At 40.0% G+C, this 23,853-nt stretch overlaps 1 protein-coding gene across 1 annotated transcript in view; it reads left to right on the top strand.

Annotated features, from left to right (window-relative positions):
• Window positions 1-23,853, top strand: part of LOC112043757 (pikachurin) — a 156,295-nt gene that overhangs the window by 116,492 nt on the left and 15,950 nt on the right. The window contains exons 6-8 of the mRNA XM_052886383.1: window positions 4,991-5,192; window positions 6,955-7,099; window positions 13,801-13,978. Of these exons, the coding sequence (XP_052742343.1) occupies window positions 4,991-5,192; window positions 6,955-7,099; window positions 13,801-13,978 (525 nt within the window). The remainder of the gene's footprint in view (window positions 1-4,990; window positions 5,193-6,954; window positions 7,100-13,800; window positions 13,979-23,853) is intronic.

The following is a 23,853-nucleotide window of genomic DNA, read 5'->3' as shown; positions in this document are numbered from 1 at the left end:
AATCACAAAAATAAACTAAAAAGCGAAAAATGGCATCGTATGTGCTACCTTCTGATCACTTTGACGGTGTCAACACAGTGATGCATTAACTTAAGCCGTTTAAATCATAAAGTTTTCTGTTTTTAGTGTGTTCTAGCATAGTGAACGAAAGCGCCACAGTACGGAAAATTTCGTTATTTTCATTTTAAATGAACCTAAACTGAACCGATTCTCATGAAAATTAAATGGGACCAATCTGGAAGTATACTCTTTAAAACAAAAGGAAATTTCAAAATTGGTCAAGAAATTAAAAAGTTATGAGGTAACAAACATAAATAAAAAAAAACATACGAGAACCTCCTCCTTTTTTGAAGTCGGTAAAAAATAATGTACACTAGAATACATTCTTCGCTGTTTAACCTTTATTTTAAGGGGGTGTTTCATTATAATTATCAGCATAGACTAATAATAATAAGCAGTCAAACAACTGAAGCACTATAATGGCGCCGATAATCTATTTATGAGTGTGAAGTGTATTGCTCTAAAATAGCATGCTAAAAACGTGATATTAAGTATATCGTACGAGCATGCAGTTTACATTTGCTAGCAATAAGCATGCTATTTTTAAGTATGCTCCTTAATAAGCATGCTCAAAGCAAACATTCCAATTACACATGCTAATTTGTATCTATCGTTCTCTGATACACGTCGTGATATTTATTTTCTTAAAATGCACAGAACTAAAAAGTTGGAGGTGCCTGCCCCGGACCGGATTCAAAACTACGCCCTCCGAATCGAATACAGAGATCATATCCACTGGGCTATCACCCCGTCAAACGTATTACACAAATGTAAAAAGTGCTAGTGTAGTAATTTTTGCCTCTTTAGTCCGCTACATGACCCTAATCTCCGAGTTGGACGGGTGTTGGCGTCTCTGTGATGAATACGACGGCGGCTAAACAAATGAGTTCTCAGCAAAGTTGGGCCGAATACGTTTTTATCAGTTAAAACGCTGTTTTATCGTATGTTAGGACCACAGATTAAGAATTGTAGGCAGATAGAGCGCACAGAACACGACGGTGACGTAGCCGTTCCAAATACAAAATTCAAAAACGAATACATTCTCGAGTTAGTTGTCGTACTAACGTCAACGTCAACGAAGCGTCGCATCAGTAATTTTAATATTATTCGAGAAAAATTGCGTCTTATGTTTTTAAATATTTAAAAAACTGTTCCCAAAAAGTAGAGAAAATAGAGTAAAGATAGAGTATTTTTTTATAATAATTTACGTAATTGTTGTTAGTGTTAAATTTTAAAATACAAATTATGAAAAAAAATTCTATATACGGATTTAAAGACGGGTGTCGTTTGTTTTTTTATGGGTTAAGCGGCTTCACCACGCTGCTTGTAAATACTCATTCTGGATCATTGTTGATTCTGTGGTTAGAACCTAAAAGTTTATTCTTGTTATGAGGGACTATCGTGATACCACAGTCCTTTCGCTGTTGCTACTACTTTTTAACCGACTTCCACAGAAGAGAACTTAGATTCTATGTATGGCTGTTTGTGTGTTTTTTTAATGTTCAAATGAGCTTTGAAAACATCAGGTTTCGGTAGGTGATAAGTGAAGTATTTTTTTTCAAGTTAAGTAAAGTCGAAAATAAGAGTTATGAGAGTCTCAAACGCGCCTAAAATTTTGGCCATGTCTTATAAACATGATCAAAGTTATTGTTTCTTTGATATCTGATGTAGAGATTTTTGTACGCAAAAATTGAATTCCTCTGTTCCAGTCGTTTATAATATTAATAGCTTTAGGCGTCAAAAAGTGCGGAAAAGCTTTATAGCAAAAAGTTATACAGACAAGTACCTAGTCTACACACAGAGTTGAATTCCGCAGTGAAATGAAATTCCGATTCGCTGTTAATTTACGTCATTGCGAATACAATATGGTTTATATTTTTTAAATAAAATAAAAACATGTTCCACCGGCACGGAGCGAGAATGCGGGAAAATAAAATGTTAAATGTCTCTGCATTAATTTATTTTCTGCATTTCCATGTACCTATTTGCTAAAATTTATTTTGCTTTTAATAGTTTCATAGCACAAAGCTATTTATTAAATGTAACAGAATATTACGCTTCGTGATTATTAATTTAAAAGTTTTCAGTATTTATTCCGATGTGAACTGATACTATTTATTATTCAGTCGTATTATACACAGTCGTAGCAACTTCGTTCGCATATTTTTTTTAATGGTTGTTTTTTAAAATTGTATGTCTCATACCGATAGAGGGACATACATTAGCCAGCATGCGTCAACTACATATCGTGTATAGGCCTACAGAGTTAGTTAATGATAATTTCTAGTGGAGCGAGATAAATTTTATTATTAACCTAAGGCTAAAAAGTCACAAAAGTCTTCGAACAGTGCGTGTATTTTCTAATAAGGCTCAAAGTCACTCAGCGAGCTGACTGGAGCGTACTATGCATGAAGTTTCTATGCGTGAGAAATCAGGAATGAGGAGATCCGCAGACGAACTAAAGTGACTGACATAGCTCAGCGAGTCACGAAGCTGAAGTGGCAATGGGCAAGCCACATAGTTCTAAGAGCCGATAGACGTTGGGGTCCCAAGGTGCTGGAATAGCAGTGTTGGTCGACCCCCCACTAGGTGGACCGAGGATATCAAACGGGTTGCAGGGAGCCGTCGAATGACGTCAACTGCTGCACATAGGCCTCTTGCATGGACTTCCAAACACCACGGTCTTGAGCCGCACACCATCCAGCGGATCCCTGTAGCCTTCTCGGTGTCTTCGGTTCGCTTAGTGGGAGGTTGACCATCACTGCGCTTTTCGGTACGGGGTGCCACACCTTGGGACCCCAACGTCCATCGGCGGTTAAAACTTGTGTTAAATATCAATTAAATAATGATTAATTGTTTACAGATACAAAAATCGTAACGCCACGTTTCTCGGGCGCGTCGTGGCTGGCCTTGCGTGCGTTGCGCGGTGCGTACAAACGCGTGCGGCTGCGGCTACGCGTGCAAAGTTGGGCCGAATACGTTTTTATCAGTTAAAACGCTGTTTTATCGTATGTTAGGACCACAGATTAAGAATTGTAGGCAGATAGAGCGCACAGAACACGACGGTGACGTAGCCGTTCCAAATACAAAATTCAAAAACGAATACATTCTCGAGTTAGTTGTCGTACTAACGTCAACGTCAACGAAGCGTCGCATCAGTAATTTTAATATTATTCGAGAAAAATTGCGTCTTATGTTTTTAAATATTTAAAAAACTGTTCCCAAAAAGTAGAGAAAATAGAGTAAAGATAGAGTATTTTTTTATAATAATTTACGTAATTGTTGTTAGTGTTAAATTTTAAAATACAAATTATGAAAAAAAATTCTATATACGGATTTAAAGACGGGTGTCGTTTGTTTTTTTATGGGTTAAGCGGCTTCACCACGCTGCTTGTAAATACTCATTCTGGATCATTGTTGATTCTGTGGTTAGAACCTAAAAGTTTATTCTTGTTATGAGGGACTATCGTGATACCACAGTCCTTTCGCTGTTGCTACTACTTTTTAACCGACTTCCACAGAAGAGAACTTAGATTCTATGTATGGCTGTTTGTGTGTTTTTTTAATGTTCAAATGAGCTTTGAAAACATCAGGTTTCGGTAGGTGATAAGTGAAGTATTTTTTTTCAAGTTAAGTAAAGTCGAAAATAAGAGTTATGAGAGTCTCAAACGCGCCTAAAATTTTGGCCATGTCTTATAAACATGATCAAAGTTATTGTTTCTTTGATATCTGATGTAGAGATTTTTGTACGCAAAAATTGAATTCCTCTGTTCCAGTCGTTTATAATATTAATAGCTTTAGGCGTCAAAAAGTGCGGAAAAGCTTTATAGCAAAAAGTTATACAGACAAGTACCTAGTCTACACACAGAGTTGAATTCCGCAGTGAAATGAAATTCCGATTCGCTGTTAATTTACGTCATTGCGAATACAATATGGTTTATATTTTTTAAATAAAATAAAAACATGTTCCACCGGCACGGAGCGAGAATGCGGGAAAATAAAATGTTAAATGTCTCTGCATTAATTTATTTTCTGCATTTCCATGTACCTATTTGCTAAAATTTATTTTGCTTTTAATAGTTTCATAGCACAAAGCTATTTATTAAATGTAACAGAATATTACGCTTCGTGATTATTAATTTAAAAGTTTTCAGTATTTATTCCGATGTGAACTGATACTATTTATTATTCAGTCGTATTATACACAGTCGTAGCAACTTCGTTCGCATATTTTTTTTAATGGTTGTTTTTTAAAATTGTATGTCTCATACCGATAGAGGGACATACATTAGCCAGCATGCGTCAACTACATATCGTGTATAGGCCTACAGAGTTAGTTAATGATAATTTCTAGTGGAGCGAGATAAATTTTATTATTAACCTAAGGCTAAAAAGTCACAAAAGTCTTCGAACAGTGCGTGTATTTTCTAATAAGGCTCAAAGTCACTCAGCGAGCTGACTGGAGCGTACTATGCATGAAGTTTCTATGCGTGAGAAATCAGGAATGAGGAGATCCGCAGACGAACTAAAGTGACTGACATAGCTCAGCGAGTCACGAAGCTGAAGTGGCAATGGGCAAGCCACATAGTTCTAAGAGCCGATAGACGTTGGGGTCCCAAGGTGCTGGAATAGCAGTGTTGGTCGACCCCCCACTAGGTGGACCGAGGATATCAAACGGGTTGCAGGGAGCCGTCGAATGACGTCAACTGCTGCACATAGGCCTCTTGCATGGACTTCCAAACACCACGGTCTTGAGCCGCACACCATCCAGCGGATCCCTGTAGCCTTCTCGGTGTCTTCGGTTCGCTTAGTGGGAGGTTGACCATCACTGCGCTTTTCGGTACGGGGTGCCACACCTTGGGACCCCAACGTCCATCGGCGGTTAAAACTTGTGTTAAATATCAATTAAATAATGATTAATTGTTTACAGATACAAAAATCGTAACGCCACGTTTCTCGGGCGCGTCGTGGCTGGCCTTGCGTGCGTTGCGCGGTGCGTACAAACGCGTGCGGCTGCGGCTACGCGTGCGGCCCGAGCGCGCGCGCGGCGTTTTACTGCTGACAGGCGAGCATGATGACTTGTCCGGGGACTACCTTGCGCTCCTACTGAGGAACGGCCACGTGGAGTTGAGGTTCGTATGATAAACTGGTAGAACAGACAGACGCGTACAAACGCGTGCGGTTGCGGCTACGCGTGCGGCCCGAGCGCGCGCGCGGCGTGCTACTGCTGACAGGCGAGCATGATGACTTGTCCGGGGACTACCTTGCGCTCCTACTGAGGAACGGCCACGTGGAGTTGAGGTTCGTATGATAAACTGGTAGAACAGACAGACGCGTACAAACGCGTGCGGCTGCGGCTACGCGTGCGGCCCGAGCGCGCGCGCGGCGTGCTACTGCTGACAGGCGAGCATGATGACTTGTCCGGGGACTACCTTGCGCTCCTACTGAGGAACGGCCACGTGGAGTTGAGGTTCGTATGATAAACTGGTAGAACAGACAGACGCGTACAAACGCGTGCGGCTGCGGCTACGCGTGCGGCCCGAGCGCGCGCGCGGCGTGCTACTGCTGACAGGCGAGCATGATGACTTGTCCGGGGACTACCTCGCGCTCCTACTGAGAAACGGCCACGTGGAGTTGAGGTTCGTATGATACACTGGTGAAACAGTCAGACGCATACAAACGTGTGCGGTTGCGGCTGCGTTTGCAACTGCAGCTGCAGCCCAAGGTGTGGTTCTGACGGGTGAGTATGATGACTTGTCCGGGGACTACCTTGCGCTCCTACTGAGGAACGGCCATGTGGAGTTGAGGTTCGTATGACATACTAGCGGAACAGACAGACACGTAGATATACGTGCGGCCCAAGATGAATCGCTGGCTAGAACAATATGACCTGTTTAGTGCCTCGCGTCCCTAATGAAGACTGGCCATGAGGAGTTACTTCTGTCGAGTGCGTTAGCTCATCATGAACATGAACTCAAAAGATGCGTACAACCTTGTGCGGTTGCGGTTACGCGTGTGGCCCGAGCCGTACAAGTGAAAAAATCATTAAAATATAAAAAATATGTAGTGTAGGAGTTCCTCAATTACCATACACAAAAAAAAGTTTTAACATTCCGTCTTGTAGTTGTTCAACCGAACAAATTCTTTGGTCTTATGATGATTAATTAAGGTTTGTTTCCTTACTATTTATTTTATAATTGAAGGATAGATGCGTTTATAAATAAACGCCATGACTACGTATCAATGTTATTAAAGCTCGAACAATTTTTGCCTGTCTAACGTTCCAATACATTTTATGGGTACAATCATGGTACAATATAAATTTTAATCATTTTCGGGAGCCGCGTTTCGGATACACGATGTTTCACACAAGTCGTTACACGCCTCCAGGGCAGCGTTTTTTATTTTACATTCAAGCTACAAACGTGATGTGAAATAAATTTTGAAACTGAGTTAAAAGGGTTGGTGTTTTTATTTAATTTCGCATTTCAGCACAAGCTTCTAATTTACAATTTTATCCAGATTGTTTATGTAACTTTATTCCATTAATTTTCTGTTTTTCTTTTTTTTGTCAAAAAGGATAGTTATGTTATGTACGGCTTTTCATGACGATCGTAAAGCCTTGTTAAAATCTCCTGTTTATTTAAAGCACGAAAACGTACAACAATAATCAAATTCACATACTAATTATACCAACGCTTTCACGCCTAAACCACTAAACTGATTTTAAAAATTATTTCACCAATGGATAGCTACATTAGCAGCAAATAACATATGCTATATTTGATCTACTTATTCCCACAGGAACGGGAACTACGTAGATTAAACTGGGTCCACTAGTTAAGAGATCCGTAAACTAAAGCTTCTATTCAATATAAGTGTTGTTGTCCACAGGTTCGACTGCGGCAGTGGCGCGGGGGTGCTTCGCTCGCCGGAGCCGGTGCAGCTGGGCCGGTGGAACACCATCTCCATGTACCGCCACCGGTGGGACGCCTGGCTCAAGCTCAACAACGGGAAACGAGTGCGCGGCAGGTCTAAGGTATGTTATATGTTCCATGTTAGGTGAGTCTGTGGCAGTGTATATTAGTGTGCGCTAAGCTTTTACCTGTGTAACCACGGAATTAAAAAAAAACGTTAGCTTTAGCGCTTTCAATTTAAAGCTATGGTTTCCATCCATGAAAGAGTTTTCAAATCGATCCTGCCCCCATAGCCAAGTGGCACGTCAATTCTCTTTCTACGATCGCTAACGTTTTGAAAACTAGAAAGATGTATGGGAATGACATTTGCTATCAACAGGTCACGTGATCAAGATCTGTCATTCACATACATTTTTCTAATTTTCGAAGCGTTAGCTATCGTAGAAAGAGAATTAACGTGCCACTTGGCTGGGGGGGTTGTAATTTCAGAACCTAGTCAATGCAAACAAACAAATAATGCCACAGTTGCGATGTAAAATTTTGTCAGGACTATTATTAAATTATTTGAAGACGTGATAGCCAAGTGGATACGACCTCTACCCTCGATTCGGAGGGCGTAGGTTCGGATCCGGTCCGGGGGAATCACCTCCATTTTTCAGTTGTGTGCATTTTAAGAAATAAATTATTACGTGTCTCAACGGTGAAGGAAAAACATTTTCTTGAGGAGAATTCTCTTAGTATGTGAAGTCTGCCAATCCGCAATGGGTCAGCGTGGTGGACTATTAACCTAACTTCTCTCTTTTTGAGACTCGTGCTCATCAGTGAGCCGAATATATGAGTTATTAATGATGATAACGATGATGATGATTATTAAATAGATACCGACTGTTAGTTTACAATGATAACTCATATTACCACCCAAACCCGACACTTCTGAAGTTTAAAAAAGTGCTTAAAAAACACTTTTCGTCACCTATTGTACAAAAATGTGCGGCGAATTTCAAAAAGCGCCGTCGCTCCATTGAAAGCTTAGGAAACGGAGCGGTGGGGACAAATTTGTTTTATACAAGTTTTATATACTTTGTAATTCAATTTTAATTTAGCGGTAAAGAAACTTTTTCCAATCCTGTAAGTTGGAAGTGTTTTATTTTGCACCTTGTTGGAGGTAACTTTCCAATACTCATTTCCCATTTAAGATTAAAAATAGGAGAATAATTAGGCAAGTTTCGAAATATTTTCTATATATAGTGTCGTTTAAGACAGATTTTTTTTTTTATTCTTTACAAGATAGCCCTTGACTACAATCTCACCTGATGGTAAGTGATGATGCAATCTAAGATGGCAGCGGGCTAACTTGTTAAAAGGAGGATGAAAATCCACACTCCTTTCGGTTTCTACACGGCATCGTACCGGGACGCTAAATCGCTTAGCGGTACGTTTTTGCCGGTAGGGTGGTAACTAGCCACGGCCAGCCTCCCACCAGCCAGAGCTGGACCAATTAAGAAAATCTCAATCGGCCCAGCTGGGGATCGAACCCAGGACCTCCGTCTTGTAAATCCACCGCGCATAACACTGCGCCACGGAGGCCGTCAAAAGATAAAGAAAATGAGGCTTATTTAGGAATTCAATCTGACGTGTTACTAATAGAAACAACGTTCAGAATAGGTACAATATTCCTCTTACGGGGGTAGTCATTTTTTTGTTGTTATTGACTAGGCTGGTGGGAGGCTTCGGCCGTGGCTAGTTACCATCCTACCGACTGAGATTTAGCGTTCCGATACGATGCCGTGTAGAAACCGAAAAGAGGTGTGCATTTTCATTCTCCTCCTAACAAGTTAGTCTGCTTCCATCTTAGACTGCATCATAACTTACTTACCAATCAGGTGAGATGGTCAAGGGCTAACTTGTAAATATTAAAAATAAAAAAAAATTAAAAAGTAAATCGTTTTCGCCTTAGATGACCAAGTAGTCATCTGAAATACTACTAATACCCAATACTATCCTCTATGAAACCGTTACAGCAGTTAAACATAAAATATATCACACTTTTTCACTTAATTTCGAACCTGGATAGCTGCAACAGATGCATTGCAATCACTTAAATAGCTCGAAATGGTATAATCAAGCCAGCACCGACACCGAGAAATGATTAGCTTCTTTCAAAGGCTTTTGCCTAACGGAATATTAAAGGAAAATATTTCTTTGTAGAAAATCTCCAAGAGAGCTTAAGTAGTTAGCAATTAATTAAGTAACTCTACATCTTTAGTACTTCCAGCTATTCCATGAAACCTAGATCCAATAAGTAATTTTTAAAATTACTTCAATAAGAAAATATATTTCTCTCTGAAACTTTTAGTTCAAAGGTTCAACGTAGGTAAATTAAGCAACTACTTAGGTACTACTAGGTTTTCTTTCATAATAGTTTTACACTGTTTTCTCTATTTACTTTCAAACTAGCGGACGCCCACGACTTCGCGTGGAATTTAGTTTTTCACAAATCCATCGGGAACCATGGATTTATCCTTGATAAAAAGTAGCCTATGTGATAATCCAGAGTAAAATCCATTTCCATTCCAAATTTTAGCCAAATCGCTTCAATAGTAGCGGCGTTAAAGAGTAACAAACATCCAAACATACATCCAAACATCCATACAAACTTTCGCGTTTATAATACTAGTAGGATAAGGTTTATAAGCTTCTTCTTAGTTTTTATGTTCTGTCCTTCCTTCAATAGAATCTGGCAGAATATCAGCGTTGTAGGTACTGATGTACCCGCAACATTATAGCTGAGTCGGATCCATTTTATTAAGTCAAAGTCAAGTCAAAATTCATTTATTTCAAATAAGCTTAGTCTTTCGAAACATCAGGTAATAATATTAAACTTAAGATAATGGTAATAATAATTATTAGAAAACTTAAAATTAAAGTTACGAAGGTTCCAAAGGGTTCGCCTTGGTCCGAGAAGAGCCCACAAGAAACTCATTTTTTCTTATCCAGGTTTATCCTTTTTTAGTTTATGACCATTTAACAATTGGTATATAAGTAGCCTGTCATGTAATACATTTCATTTCCAAGCAATTTTGTCATTGACACTATAATACGACTTTTCTATAAGCTTACGTTTAATAAACTTTGAACTTATTGAGAGACATGCCAGTGGTTTCATGTGGCAGTTTATTATAAAAATGTATGCAATTGGCACAACACATTTAATTCTATAAATAATAGTTATAAGTATCAAGACGTGTCTAATACTCTTTTAAGTCTTCAATGTGCTAACAAATAAAGTATTTTTATCTATTCTATTGTATTCTACTAATTCTAATTCTAATCTATAATGATAGTCTATGGTGTACAATACAACACGGACTTTTTGGTGGATCTATGAAACACTTAACGCGTCTTGCATTGTTTTGTTAGATCTTGAAAGTATAACGCAGCGTTATCAAAGTAAGTTCCCACTTGACTTTTCCACACACTTCCATATTTCGTCATATAAAAACAGATTTAATTAATAATGACGTCAATTAGCTACCCATTGTTTAATATACAAAATCGTGCAATACTGTAGCTCACTTAATTTTGGAAAACTGTATAATGTCATGTTTATAATGTCAAGACGTTTTATGTAATGTATCTAACATAAATATTCGAAACATAACAAATCTATACTAATATTATAGAGCTGAAGAGTATGTTCGTTTGAACGCACTAATCTCAGAAATTACTAGTCCGATTTGAAGAATTCCTTCACTGTTAGATAGCCCATTTATCGAGAAAGGCTATAGGCTATATATTATCCCCGTATCCCTACGGGCACGGGAACCACTCAGGTGAAACCGCGCGGCGTCAGCTAGTATATAGATATGTACTCAATTACATTTCCTTCTCTTTAAAATTAGCATAAAATAAGTCATGTTGTAGCCATACAAACATAATATCTATTTTATACTTACCTCTGAATCCGTATCACAATCTTATAATCCAGCGAAGTTTCCACCACCTCGGAAAGTTGTGTCGAAGTTATAGGCAAGTTTTCCCCCTCCACCCATTTAACCTGCGAAGGTTTTTATTTGGGCTCCGTGAATGTGGAATGAGCGGAGTCGTGTTATAGGAACGTATAACTTCGGGAGCATAACTTGGTTTATCTTTAAACCTCCCTCACGGTTAGTGAAAGGGAAGTTTTAACTAAATTGTAGGCACGAATACCGCTCTTCCCTATACGTAAACAATTTGCGACAAGAAATTATACATCCATTTATGTACCTACTATAAAAATAAATATTGAAAAAAAATGCAGAGGGTCAGACAAATTAAATAAAAATATGTACGCGCATTTCTTCAGAGAGGCTGGACCGATTTTGATGATTTTTTGTCCTTAAGAATTCGATGTTGTTTATAGATATAATAAGACTTGGTTCGATAGGTGGAGTTTTTTAATAGCATTGAATAAATAGTACATAATTATTTTTTTGCATTTTAACCGACTTTAAAAAAGGAGGGAGTGCTCAATTTGTCGGAAGAATAAAGATATTATTAATTATTATTAGTAGAATCTACCTTCGAAAACTGTAAGTGTAGAGTAACTGCAAATAGTCAAAATATGAAACGTGTTAATTAACCAAGTGTTTGTAAACCGAATGTAATGAATTTGAATTTCAACAATTCATGAATTTCCTCCTTTTTCCTCACCCCAATCATTTGATTTTCCCACGCCCACCCTTTTTTACGCTTCACGGGAACCCCCATAAAGCAGGGCCAATGGCGTGAAATACCGTCAACGAAATACCTCTTTTAAAAAACAAAGTGCAAGCATCACTCATTAAAAATATTCGTGTCTCGCAAAGGGAAACCGAAAGGACAAAAGTCTTTAACGTAGGTAACAAGACACAAGAGTCAGCGGGATATAATTTTAGGTTTCTAGATTACTATTTTCTGTACAGTGTGTTCCGAACCGACAGTAGATTCACTAGACCGACAAACTTGTAACTTGCTTGGTAAATAAGCTAACCCACTTGATTTACCAAGCAATTTGCTTTATTTATTTGATTTGATCTAAGTACTTTTCATTACATTTGATGTAAGTATATTTTCAAATTCTATAAGTACAAAAATCGGAAACATATTAAAAATTAAAGTAACAAAAATATGTAGTTGTTTGAAGTTTTTTTATGTTCGTTAGGATCATTAAAAATTCATAAAAATAATCTGCTACCACGAAATTGAAGTAACAATACCAACAATTGTGGAGTGGTGAATCACGATATGAAATGACAGTTTAAAAATTAAAAAGATATTTCTTACAAAAGCAATTATACAAGTTTTTTCTTTTAATTTCATTCTGTAAAATTGAGCTTTAAAATAGCAAATCTGTTTGTCAGTCAAAATGTACTTTTTAGTCACTACTGTTGCTTCACTACGTAGATTGAAATTCAGAAAACGCTATCAGCTTATAATTTGCGCACTAAAAAGGCGGATTTCAGCACTTATTGTGGAGTCTCCAAGTTAATGTTGTACAATAATTGACGGAATTCCCGCCGTGTAATGATCCGCAAGTTTGTAATTGTCGTTCACTTAGCACGGGAACGTTTTTAACGCTTCGGAATTTCGCCAAGAATCGTTTAAAATTACGTTTCGCCTTTAGTGAGAGCGTTTTAATTTGTATGTACTTGACCTAATTTCATACCCTTTAGGTAGACATTGTGCTTACCTATGGAGTAGGCAAAATATACCTACTATAACGATAGAATAGGTAATATTATCAAAATTGTTTTTGTTATTTTTAAGCAATTTCGAAAAGCCAGATCAGCCTAGTTGTAATGGGTAATGTAACTTTACTATCGCTACCGTTATGGCTTATAGCAAAGGGGAAATGGGATTTTGTATTAAAGCCTGGCTTTAGGGGCCCAAATCCCATGCGTTCAAAAACAGAACCCTTATAAGGTCACTTATTCTGTCTGTCTGTCACAGTAAATTTTCTCCGAATCTACTAGACCAATTAAATTAAAATTTGACACATCGATTCCTGTAACCCAAACGCTGAGGTGTGGTGTGAAAAAATGAAATTTGAATATGGAGGATGATTTTGGCGGGTAACCCCGCAATCTTTCGTATTTCTAATGTTATCTGCAGCCAACATAGTCATCATCATTATCAACCCATATTCGGCTCACTGCTGAGCTCGAGTCTCCTCTCAGAATGAGAGGGGTTAGGCCAATATTCCACCTCATTGGCCCAATGCGGTTTGGCAGACTTCACACACGCAGAGAATTAAGAAAATTCTCTGATATGCAGGTTTCATCACGATGTTTTTCTTTCACCGTCTGTGACACGTGATATTTAATTTCTTAAAATGCACACTGAAAAGTTGGAGGTTTTTTTTTATTTTTTATTCTTTACAAGTTAGCTACTACAATCTCACCTGATGGTAAGTGATGATGCAATCTAAGATGGAAGCGGGCTAACTTGTTAGGAGGAGAATGAAAATCCACATCCCTTACCGTTTCTACACGACATCGTACCGGAACGCTAATTCGCTTGGCGGTACGTCTTTGTCGGTAGGGTCGTAATTAGCCACGGCCGAAGCCTCCCACCTAAAGAAGACCTCAATCGGCCCAGCCGGGGATCGAACCCAGGACCTCCGTCTTGTAAGTCTACGGCGTATACCACTGCGCCACGGAGGCCGTCACAATTGGTCGGTGCATGCACCGGTCCGGATTCGAACCCACATCCTCCGGAATCGGAGGCAGAGGTCATATCCACTGGGCTATTATGGCTCTCAACATAACAGTTCAAGAGTATAATTAGGTGTCTCTATTCCCAGGGTCTGTTCTCGCGCATGACGTTCCGCGAGCCGGTGTGGGTGGGCGGCGCCGGCAACACCACGGGGCTGCAGAGCAAGCTGGGGCTGGCGGAAGGCTTGCTCGGCTGCGTCGACTTCCTGCGCATCAACGGCGACACGTACCGCCTGGTCAAGGACTCTGTCTCTACTTCTGATATTGGTAACTTATACTTTAGCTTATTAAACATCTCCTGGTTCACCAAAATAGCAGTCAACATAAAACGCAATATAACATAAAAGCAGACTGCAAGAGCACATAAATAGTCTTGCCAAATTGCTAATCACGTCTGCCCCTGTAGTCAAGCGGCACGTCGATTCTTTTTCTACGATCGCAAACGCTTCGAAAACTAGAAAAATGTATGGGAATGACAAGATCTTGATCACGTGACCTATCGATAGCAAATGTCATTCCAATACATTTTTCTAGTTTTCGAATCGTTTGCAATCGTAGAAAGAGAATCGACGTGCTACTTGGCTTGTGAGACCTAAATTGTGTTGTGTTGAATTGTGCGGTGGACAGTAATACCCAAAAAGGACCACAACACGAACAGTCGTATTGAGGAGATTCGTGCTCTACAGTGAGCTGAATATGGGTTATTAGTGATGATGATGATATCTTAGCTGGCTGGTTGTCATAATAAATGTGAACTGTCTTTGATGGTCAAATGGTTAGTGTATGAAACTTTGGATCACGAGGTTGAGTTGGGTTATGAAGTATTGAGCTTTGTCAACAAAAAAATCTTAGAAAAAATTATAACTCGGAGATGAGAGATCACATCACATCAGTTATAATTAGCCTCTGAACATCAACATTAACACTCTAAGCCTACCAACCCGCATAGGATCAGCGTGGTACCCGTATAGGTACCAGAAGGATACCCTGTAAAGTTAAAAACCTTTTCCTGAAACTCAGCTTTCTATTAAAAAAACCGCATCCAAATCAATCTCGCTAAGTTCCCATTATCGACACAAGCATATGTACCTCTTTTTTTCGTCTTAGACCTCCTAAATCCGACCCTGTCGCAAAATCCGTTCTTAGCGAACATCTGGTAACTATAAACTAATTCCCTACCTTATTTTTGTGTAAAGAGTCATCATTAACCGACTTCCAAAAGGGAGGAGGTTCTACGTTCGGCTGTATGTATCTTTGTACGTCTAGCGGTTTTCGAGATTTTGTAATGAAAGACCTTTTGTTTTTATATTACGTATATTCAGACAGTACGTGAGATTTATGCTTTGATTATAAATAACGAAAATATATATACATATACTTATTTCGTTCACGCAATGAAGAAATTGAAATTCAAAAGGCGGCTCATTTGTTTCAACGTAATTAGATTCGAAAGTTCGTCGAGTTATCAAACTTATTAACTTTAATATCGGTCCACAATTTTGTATTCCACGAAGAATCCTATTAACAAGTTTTACCGTAGGTACCATCCGTTTCTTACTCCTTAATAGGTATCTACTACAGTACCTACTTTGTTTTCACTTTTTATACACGTTTCTTATACATTAAGAAAGAATACAAAAAGGAACTTAAGCTAACTTATTCTAATAACTATACAAATCATGTTCACGTCGAATGGTGGCAAAAATACTGGCTGCATTTCCGCGCTGGACAGCCAGGGTGATTCTTTGCGCAAAAAATGAGCCATCGCTTCTGTCACCACTCACGAGTCGAGGTAACTAGCCGCGGTGAAATGTTTCGAAGAATTTTTTGGCACTGCGACTCCATGGCCAAGGGCCTCCATGTCTTATACATTTATAAATGTTTATTTAGATAAATAAAACCGACTTCAAAAATATATACCTTCCTATATACGAAACTAAAAAATGAAAAATAACATTGTAATATTTTCTACTTACTGATCACTTTGAAGGCGGTGTGAATTCATCTAAATCGGTTTAAAGATTTACCGTAAAAAGTAACAAACAAACAGACAGACAGACTTTCTTTCGCATTTCCAATAGTAATATTTATTTAGCATCTTTCCTGGCGTTAGATTTAAAAGAAAAATATAGTACAACCACCCTCGATCAAAAAGTCCGTTATCCCTGTCCTTGGATTGCCTCCGGTGTAGCTCTTTGATTTCATTAACCTTTCGAGGCCCTTTTGGGGATCCGAGAGGATTTTTTGTGAAAGTAACAAAATTTCCTTAGTTTTAAAGGTAATACGTCTTACTTGCTCACGTACCTACTGTATTTTATTTTTCAATGTCTCACATGTCCAGAATATTTACTTTTCTTATCGTTTTCAAGGCTTTTAGAAGTACCTACTGGTTAAAATATAACTTTAAGAGCGAGAGATATATTTTCGTTTTGATTCATGCTTTTTTTAACCCCCGACGCAAAAAAGAAGTGTTATAAGTGTGACCTGTCTGTCTGACAGTATGTCAGTCTATCTATGGCACCATAGCTCCCGAACGGATTAAGCGATTTCAATTTAGTTTTTTTTTTGTATGAAATATGACTTATGCGAGTGTTCTTAGATATGTTTGATGAAAATCGGTTGAGCCGTTTAAAAGTTCTGGGGGTTGAAAGTAGGGAAGTGTAACACTATTTTAACCAACTCGTTACTGGAATTGACAATCTGACATGATATTCATTCCAAAATATATCTATTTCGCAAAAAACAGATGAATATTTCAGCAATATTTTCACAGAAAAGTCGCCATAAATCTCTTCTGAACGCGAAGAGCGTTTGAATGAACGTTACAAAGTCATACAGTAACAAACTGCATTTTCAATCACCATCGACATAAAATGTTCGCCTCTAAACTTGCAGCCGCAGAGGAATCGAGTTTTGAATTTTATCTCGTGACATCAGAATATACTTGTGCATTCAGAGCCTGCGTGGCCCGACCTACGAATAATGAAAATAAATTACATTATTCGTAGGTACGGTAAGACACTATGGACAATGATGGGATTAGCAGGTATGTAGGCTCTCTATTGTCCAAGTGTAAAACGTATTTATTTATATATTTTCTACTAAATATAACGTGAAATTATGTCCACAATCGTCATACCTTCAGCTTGATGATTAGCGACCATTTGGTAGACCTATAAAATTTATTTTCAATAGTGTTTTTGACCTGGCGGTGACTGGAGACATGATTTCTCATATTATTCCGAGGAAAATATAAATAATACGCTTTATACTCGGATGGTTGGGGGTCTGGACCCTTGAAACCTGCTACAACCCAAAGCTACCACGTATAAATTTCACAGTGGCTTACAGCTTGCATAAAATTACGAAGGTCTGACTACGACAGGCTATGTTCTGTTGTCTATTACCTCAACGGTCAAACGGAGCGACTTTAAGAGGGCTATTGTTGAATACATGCCCCTCTTGAGGCCGATTGCGAGTGCCAGTTGAATAACGGGCAGGAGTCTCTTGATAGTGCTTACACTAAACCTTTATATATATGTAAGTACTTAATATTATAAAGAGGAAAACTTGGTAGTATTGTAGGGGGTAATCTCTGGATATACTGAACTGATTTTGAAAATTCTTTTACCACTAGAAAGCCACGTTTTCTGTGAGTGTCATAGGCTATACTTAATCCTCATATTCTCATGGGAACGGGAGCTACGCGGGTGAAACGCAGAGCGTCGGCTAGTTATACATATTTACGCATTATCATTTCAACATTCAAAGTTTATTTATTTCAAGTAGGCTCAGTTTACAAGCACATTTGAAATGTCAGTGATTATTTGTAAAGACTCTACCACCTGTTTGGAAGGCAGGTTCTGCTGAGAAGAACCGGCAAGAAACTCAACAGGTTGCTCTTTTTTTAAAAAAAATCATACTGTATTATAATTTACAATTTATAAGAACACTACAATTTCTTATAGTTTTACTTCCTGTGTGAAGGTGGAAGCTGATCTAATGGCCTCCAAGCACTTTTGTCATTAAGGAACTCATCAATAGTGTAGTTTAAATTTCAGGTAAGGGGATATTTACTATTATAAAAATAGGTATTTGTATATTATACTTACCAATCTGATAGAATTCGTAACGGCAAAAATCCGTATAACCAAAGTGATAGTTTTCGATCTAAGATCTACTTCGATGTTTTTAATTGTCCTTTTGAGATTCCATAAACACCTCTGTATAAATCAATCGGATGTTTAGGTTCAGCGAGACTTTTAAACAGCAAATATTTACAAAAAAATAAGCCTTCATTGATATGATCTTCTTGAATTTTTACTCTTATGAATGTAACATACATGACCAATTAGTTCACCTCCTTTTTCTTAAACCCAGTAAAGGAAAATCATTTGGTGATATAGTAGTCAAACGCCAACCTGTCAGCGATGGGGGAAAGCCGGAAAACATAGGTTTCTCAATTGCTGCGCGAAAATAAGGTCGCGTTATAAATCAGCACCCTAGCACGAGACTGTTCATCTCGCAAGCAACCATGATTTTTGAGACTCCCAGGACTATCGATGCCAAAGTAAAATAGACCTAATATACTTCTATTTACAGTCTAAAATTCCGTAGCACGAATTTTTACTTCCAATAAGTTTTCACTTGAACATCTCAATGTAGATGGTAGGACAAATAGGAGTTTTAAGACAATGTGCTTAGGTCTGTTTTACTTTGAAGCAATAGATTTTCGAAAGTCGAAATCCATCGTCGCTCGCGAGATCTAGAATCTCGTAGGAAGGGTGCGAAACGAGATGAAGGTCGTAAATAACGCACCCTCGTCACACAGAATATTAAGCCCAGTTAGGAATTACGTGGAGTTTGTCAGAAGAGAGTTTTTAACAAAAACGATATAGAATTATTGATAGTGATCCACGTGTTTGTGACGTGGAACGTCTTTACAATGGAGGTTCTTAAAATCAAAGCTCGGAAACAGAAATATTGGACTGTAGGTATCTAATAGTATTATATCGTCTTCACTTAATATATCATCATTCTCATCATCATCATCATCATCATTCGGCTCATTGTTGACTGTTGAGCACTGTTGAGTCTCCTCTCAGAATGAGAGGGGTTAGGCTACTCTATAGTAATAGTAATAGTAGTAATAGTCCACCACGCTGGCCCAATGCGGATTGGCAGACTTCACACACGAAGAGAATTAATAATATTCTCAAGTATGCAGGTTTTCTCACGATGATTTTCCTTCGGTGTTTGAGACTCGTGATATTTAATTTCATATAGCTGAAGAGTTAAAACTAGCGGACTCAGTAACTCTGTTAGCGTTAAATTCATAAATCCCACGGGAACCATGGAACTTTCTGAGTAAAAAGTAGTCTATGTGTTGCTCAATAGCCTCTTTACCAGTAAAGATCCCGTTTAAATCGGATTAATTATTCCAGAGATTAGCCCAGACGAAATTTTTGAAAAAGCTTTATTGTGTTTTAGTCTCGTGTAAGTAAGCTACTCTTATAGAGCACTTGAAAAACACAGTTTTTTTTAAATCACAGATAGACACTTGAATTTTATTTATACGTATTGGTAAATTATATGCCTCAGTTCGTTTGGTTTATAAACTCCACTCGAGTTTTAATAACCCTCATTGTGCAACCATTTCATAATAATACTATTCTAATGAAATAATAAAATAGCCTCTGTGGAGGATAAATCTGGGAACGCTAGTGACGCCATACATCCTCATTACGGTCCCGGATATCCGTTAGGGCGACGTCACTAATTAGATGCGGCTTACCTGTGAGCCTTTGGGGACAAAGCGACCAGGTGTTCCTTAATACATTAAAGCTTCACATGCTTTTGCAAAGAAATAAACAAAAATTTTCAAAATTTACTGAATTTTTTACTGATTTCATAAAATTCTTCAACTGAATTATATATAACGGAGAAAGAGTTTCCGAGGTGTTTTGAAAAAGAGTGACGTCATAATTGTCGGCATCTTGACCATTGCTCATACTAATATTAGATTCTTGCAAAGAAAACTTCACTAGTGCTTGGTAAACTTCGTTTAATTATCTAGCAGCGTAACGACATGAAATTACATCGAAAACCACTTAGAATGATGTTAATTTGGCAGGGAGGTAGATCGTTGAAGTATTTTGCGGCAAGGCTGAATTAAAATAGTCTAATGGCGGACGAAGTAGCAGGCATCCACTAGTTATAAATAAATGAATGTTATACACAAACTATTAAAAACATAATCCTCTTCCCGTCAAAGTTTCGTCCGCCATTTTCCAATATGAGACGTGCATAAAACTTGCACCGCGTAACTACGTAGTTGCCAACTTACCTACTTGAAAAGCATTAACCGGTGGCGTGATGTACGACTCTTCTTTATAGCAGTCAAGGAGCATGTTACACGCTTTCGAGTACTTTATTTAGACGTATAAATTATCTAAGTTTCACAGAACAAAAATCATACAGAGTTTTTAGAAGCAGCGTGGTGGAGCCCATAAAAAACCCGTCACGCGTCTCCTTGACATACGCATATACAACCTTTTCCATAATTTGTATTTAAAAATTTAACACTAAAAGCAGCAACTAACAAGTCCGTAAATTAATATTATAATTACCAATATAAAAATACTCCATCTTATTTCTTTAGTTTTTGTGAACAGTTTTTAAATTCTTTAAAAATTAACGACGCCATTTTTTTTTAATAATATTGAAAGTTACTGATGCGATGCTTTGTGTTGTACTAACTGGACAATGTATTTGTTTTTGAATTTTGTATTTGGAGCGGCTACGAGACCATCGTGTTCCGTACGCTCTATCTGCCTTTTATTGATTATTCTGTGGTTTATACGTTATATTTCCCTAGCACATAGAATAATAATAATAATATAATCTATTTTTCAGATAATTATATCCATAAAATTATACGAACTAAATTGTGCATTGTCTATACTTGTTCTAAACATCTCCAATAGCAGACACAGCGTGGTTACATTTGCGTAGTTCCCGTTCCAGTGGGAATTCGTTGATAAAATATAGCTTATGATACTCACAAATAACGTAGCATTGATAGATAAAAGAATTTTCGAAATCAGTTCAGTAAATATTGGATAGAAGCAGGCGTTACTTTGCGGAAGTTCATCATGATTATATAATGATTTATTTATTTTGCTATCATCCGCGAAAATTCGGCGAACCCATGCGACAACGTCACCCAGGTCCGACAAAATACTCTCTACGTACGTTTCACCCCGAAACCGGAGCATCCTCAGGAGATGTTGACTCTACAACGTGCAATTGCAAAGTGTCGTTTTCGACGACGATCGGGTCTTCCACGGTAACCCCCACGGGTCACAGGGTAACAGTGGTCGGGGCGTTGGCCCCTCTCTGTGATGCTCGACGCCGCCTGCAACGACAGGCGGGGCGCTGGGTGGGACCTGTTTAGGTCCGTGGTGTCAACACCGGGTTTTTCAGATCCGGTGCTATCTTGCCGCATCGCGATCGAGCTCGCAGGTATCGCGGGCGATCTGCGGAACTGTGGCAGAGTGGTAAATCCTGGTGGTGCTACACCCACTGCTCAGCGAGGTCGAGCTCGCCGGAGAAACTCCGGCAAGCGCCCGTCAGCCAGCAGTGAGGAAGTGGTCATGTCCGGGGGGGGTTTCAGGAGATCAGGTCTCGTGGCAGTCCTCGTGCGTCCGGCGGACGTCGATGGTATGGCGCGATACCTCGCAGGTGCTGGGATCGCGCTCCGTCAGCGCGCGCGAACATTGAGATGCTCAGGCGGCGAATGTGGTCGTCCAGGCTCTCTATGTTCAGATCTCTGGAGATGACCTGGTTCCGTACGTAGCGTGGGGCGGCGGTAATTGTGCGCAGCGACAGTGACTGCTGCGCTCGTAGCGATTTGCGGCCAGACTCGCAGACCAGCGCGTACCACGCTGGGGCCGCGTATGTAAGGCGCGTGCGGATGTATGCTTTGTAGATACCCAGCTTCGCACGAAGAGGCAGCTGAGACGCTAGCACAGGGCGCAAGAGCCTCCGTGCGGCTCGCGTCTGCGTGACCACATTTTTCACGTGGTGTCGCATGGAGAGATTCCTGTCTATGGTCACTCCGAGGTATTTAGCCGTCGGGGACCATTCGACAGTCTCATCCATTAGTGACACCGGGGGCGGTAGGTGGGATCGCCCTATGTAGATCGCCTGGGTTTTCGCCACGTTGACCTTGAGTCTCCAGGTCTCTAGCCAGTGGGGAAGTGCGTCCAGTGCGCGCTGCATTTTGATCGCCGCGTGTCGGCCCGACAGCGATGTGGTTATAAACGCGGCGTCGTCGGCGTACAGCGCAAGCATGGCGCCGTTCGCAACTGGGATGTCGTCCGTATATCTGCTATAGCAGACGGGCGACAGGCAGCTTCCCTGGGGCACACCGGCACGTATGGGCCGTTCCGTGGACAAGGCGTCTTCGACCGCCACTTGAAAACGTCTGTCCAGAAGAAAGGTGTTCACAGTCTTAACTACTCGACGAGGAGTAGTAGACGTGGACAACTTGTACACTAGGCCGGTGTGCCAGACGCGATCGAACGCTTTTTCCATATCGAGGAATACTGCGATGGAGTGCTCTCGCTTGTTGTGGGCGGCAGCGAGGTGATGCAGTACCCTCGTCACTTGGAGTGTCGTAGAGTGTTCGGCACGGAATCCGAACTGTTCGTCGCGTGGTTGTAGATGGGGCATGATGTGCAGCAGGAGCAGTTTTTCGAAGACTTTTGAGGTGGTCGATAGCAATGTGATAGGGCGGTAACTCCCAGGCTGCAAAATGTTCTTCCCTTGCTTGGGGATAAGGATGACTCGGCCGAGTTTCCACGCTGAGGGGAAGTACCCGGTGCGGAGAATTCCATTGAAGAGCTGCGTCAGTGTCGCAATTGCTTGCCGGGGGAGGTGACGCAGGGCCTCGTTGGGGACTCGATCGGGGCCGGGTGCTTTGCGGAGTTTGGTTCGTCGAATCATCCTTTGGACTTGTCCAGGGGAGAACACGACGGGGTCTTCGGTCGGAGCTATTGGTGCCTCGAAGTATGTCTTTATGTGTCGCTCGATGGTGTCGTCATGCTGCACATCAGTGGTCGGATTCGGTTGGAACTGCTTCTCGAGGTAGTCCGCGAATATCTCAGCTCGGTCCTCGGCGCGGTAACGTGGGGTACCGTCACTGGCCAGGAGGGGCCTAGTCGGAGCGCGAGTTCCTGAGAGGCGGCGACAGAGGCGGTGGATGCCGAACCAATCGTCGCTGGCTCGCTCGATGGTCACGTACCAAGATTCGGTCGCGTACATATGATTATCTGCCAGCTTATGACCAGTATCTAGGAGATGCTTTGCAAAGTGCGACCTTTGTGGACGGTCATTTCGAACAGCGGATATGTGTTCCTTGTAACGTGTATCAAAATTCCGACCGGTTTGACCAATACAAGGAACACATATCCGCTGTTCGAAATGACCGTCCACAAAGGTCGCACTTTGCAAAGCATCTCCTAGATACTGGTCATAAGCTGGCAGATAATCATATGTATGACATTTTACACACTTGCAATAAAGGCCTACGACTATGCGTTTTGGAACAATTAGAAATAATAAAACATAATAAGTCAGGAATTACCTTATTAAATGAACAAATAGAGTTATCGAAGTCACCACTAATAAAAATGTTTGAATGCGATGCGAGATAAATCGCTTATATTATGAGTATCTTGGCAACGCCCACCTCTTGCCCCACCTACTTTTTGGTCTATAAAAGACGAAGCAAAGGTCGAAAACGACACTTTGCAATTGCACGTTGTAGAGTCAACATCTCCTGAGGATGCTCCGGTTTCGGGGTGAAACGTACGTAGAGAGTATTTTGTCGGACCTGGGTGACGTTGTCGCATGGGTTCGCCGAATTTTCGCGGATGATAGCAAAATAAATAAATCATTATATAATCAGTTCAGTAAACTCAGACATTACTATTAGAACGTCACAACTCAACTTTACCCTTAGATAGATTAGCCTCAATACAGTGCGGCATGATATGAAGCGACGTTGGTGTTTTCGAGTAGGTAAATGTTGTTGGAAATTATGGAGTTTGAAACTTTGGCCTCTGTGGCGCAGTGGA

This window comes from Bicyclus anynana, chromosome 2 (genome assembly GCF_947172395.1).
Source record: "Bicyclus anynana chromosome 2, ilBicAnyn1.1, whole genome shotgun sequence".
NCBI lineage: Eukaryota > Metazoa > Arthropoda > Insecta > Lepidoptera > Nymphalidae > Bicyclus > Bicyclus anynana.
The sequence above is the reverse complement of the archived record's forward strand: the minus strand, read 5'-3'. Positions and strand labels throughout refer to the sequence as shown.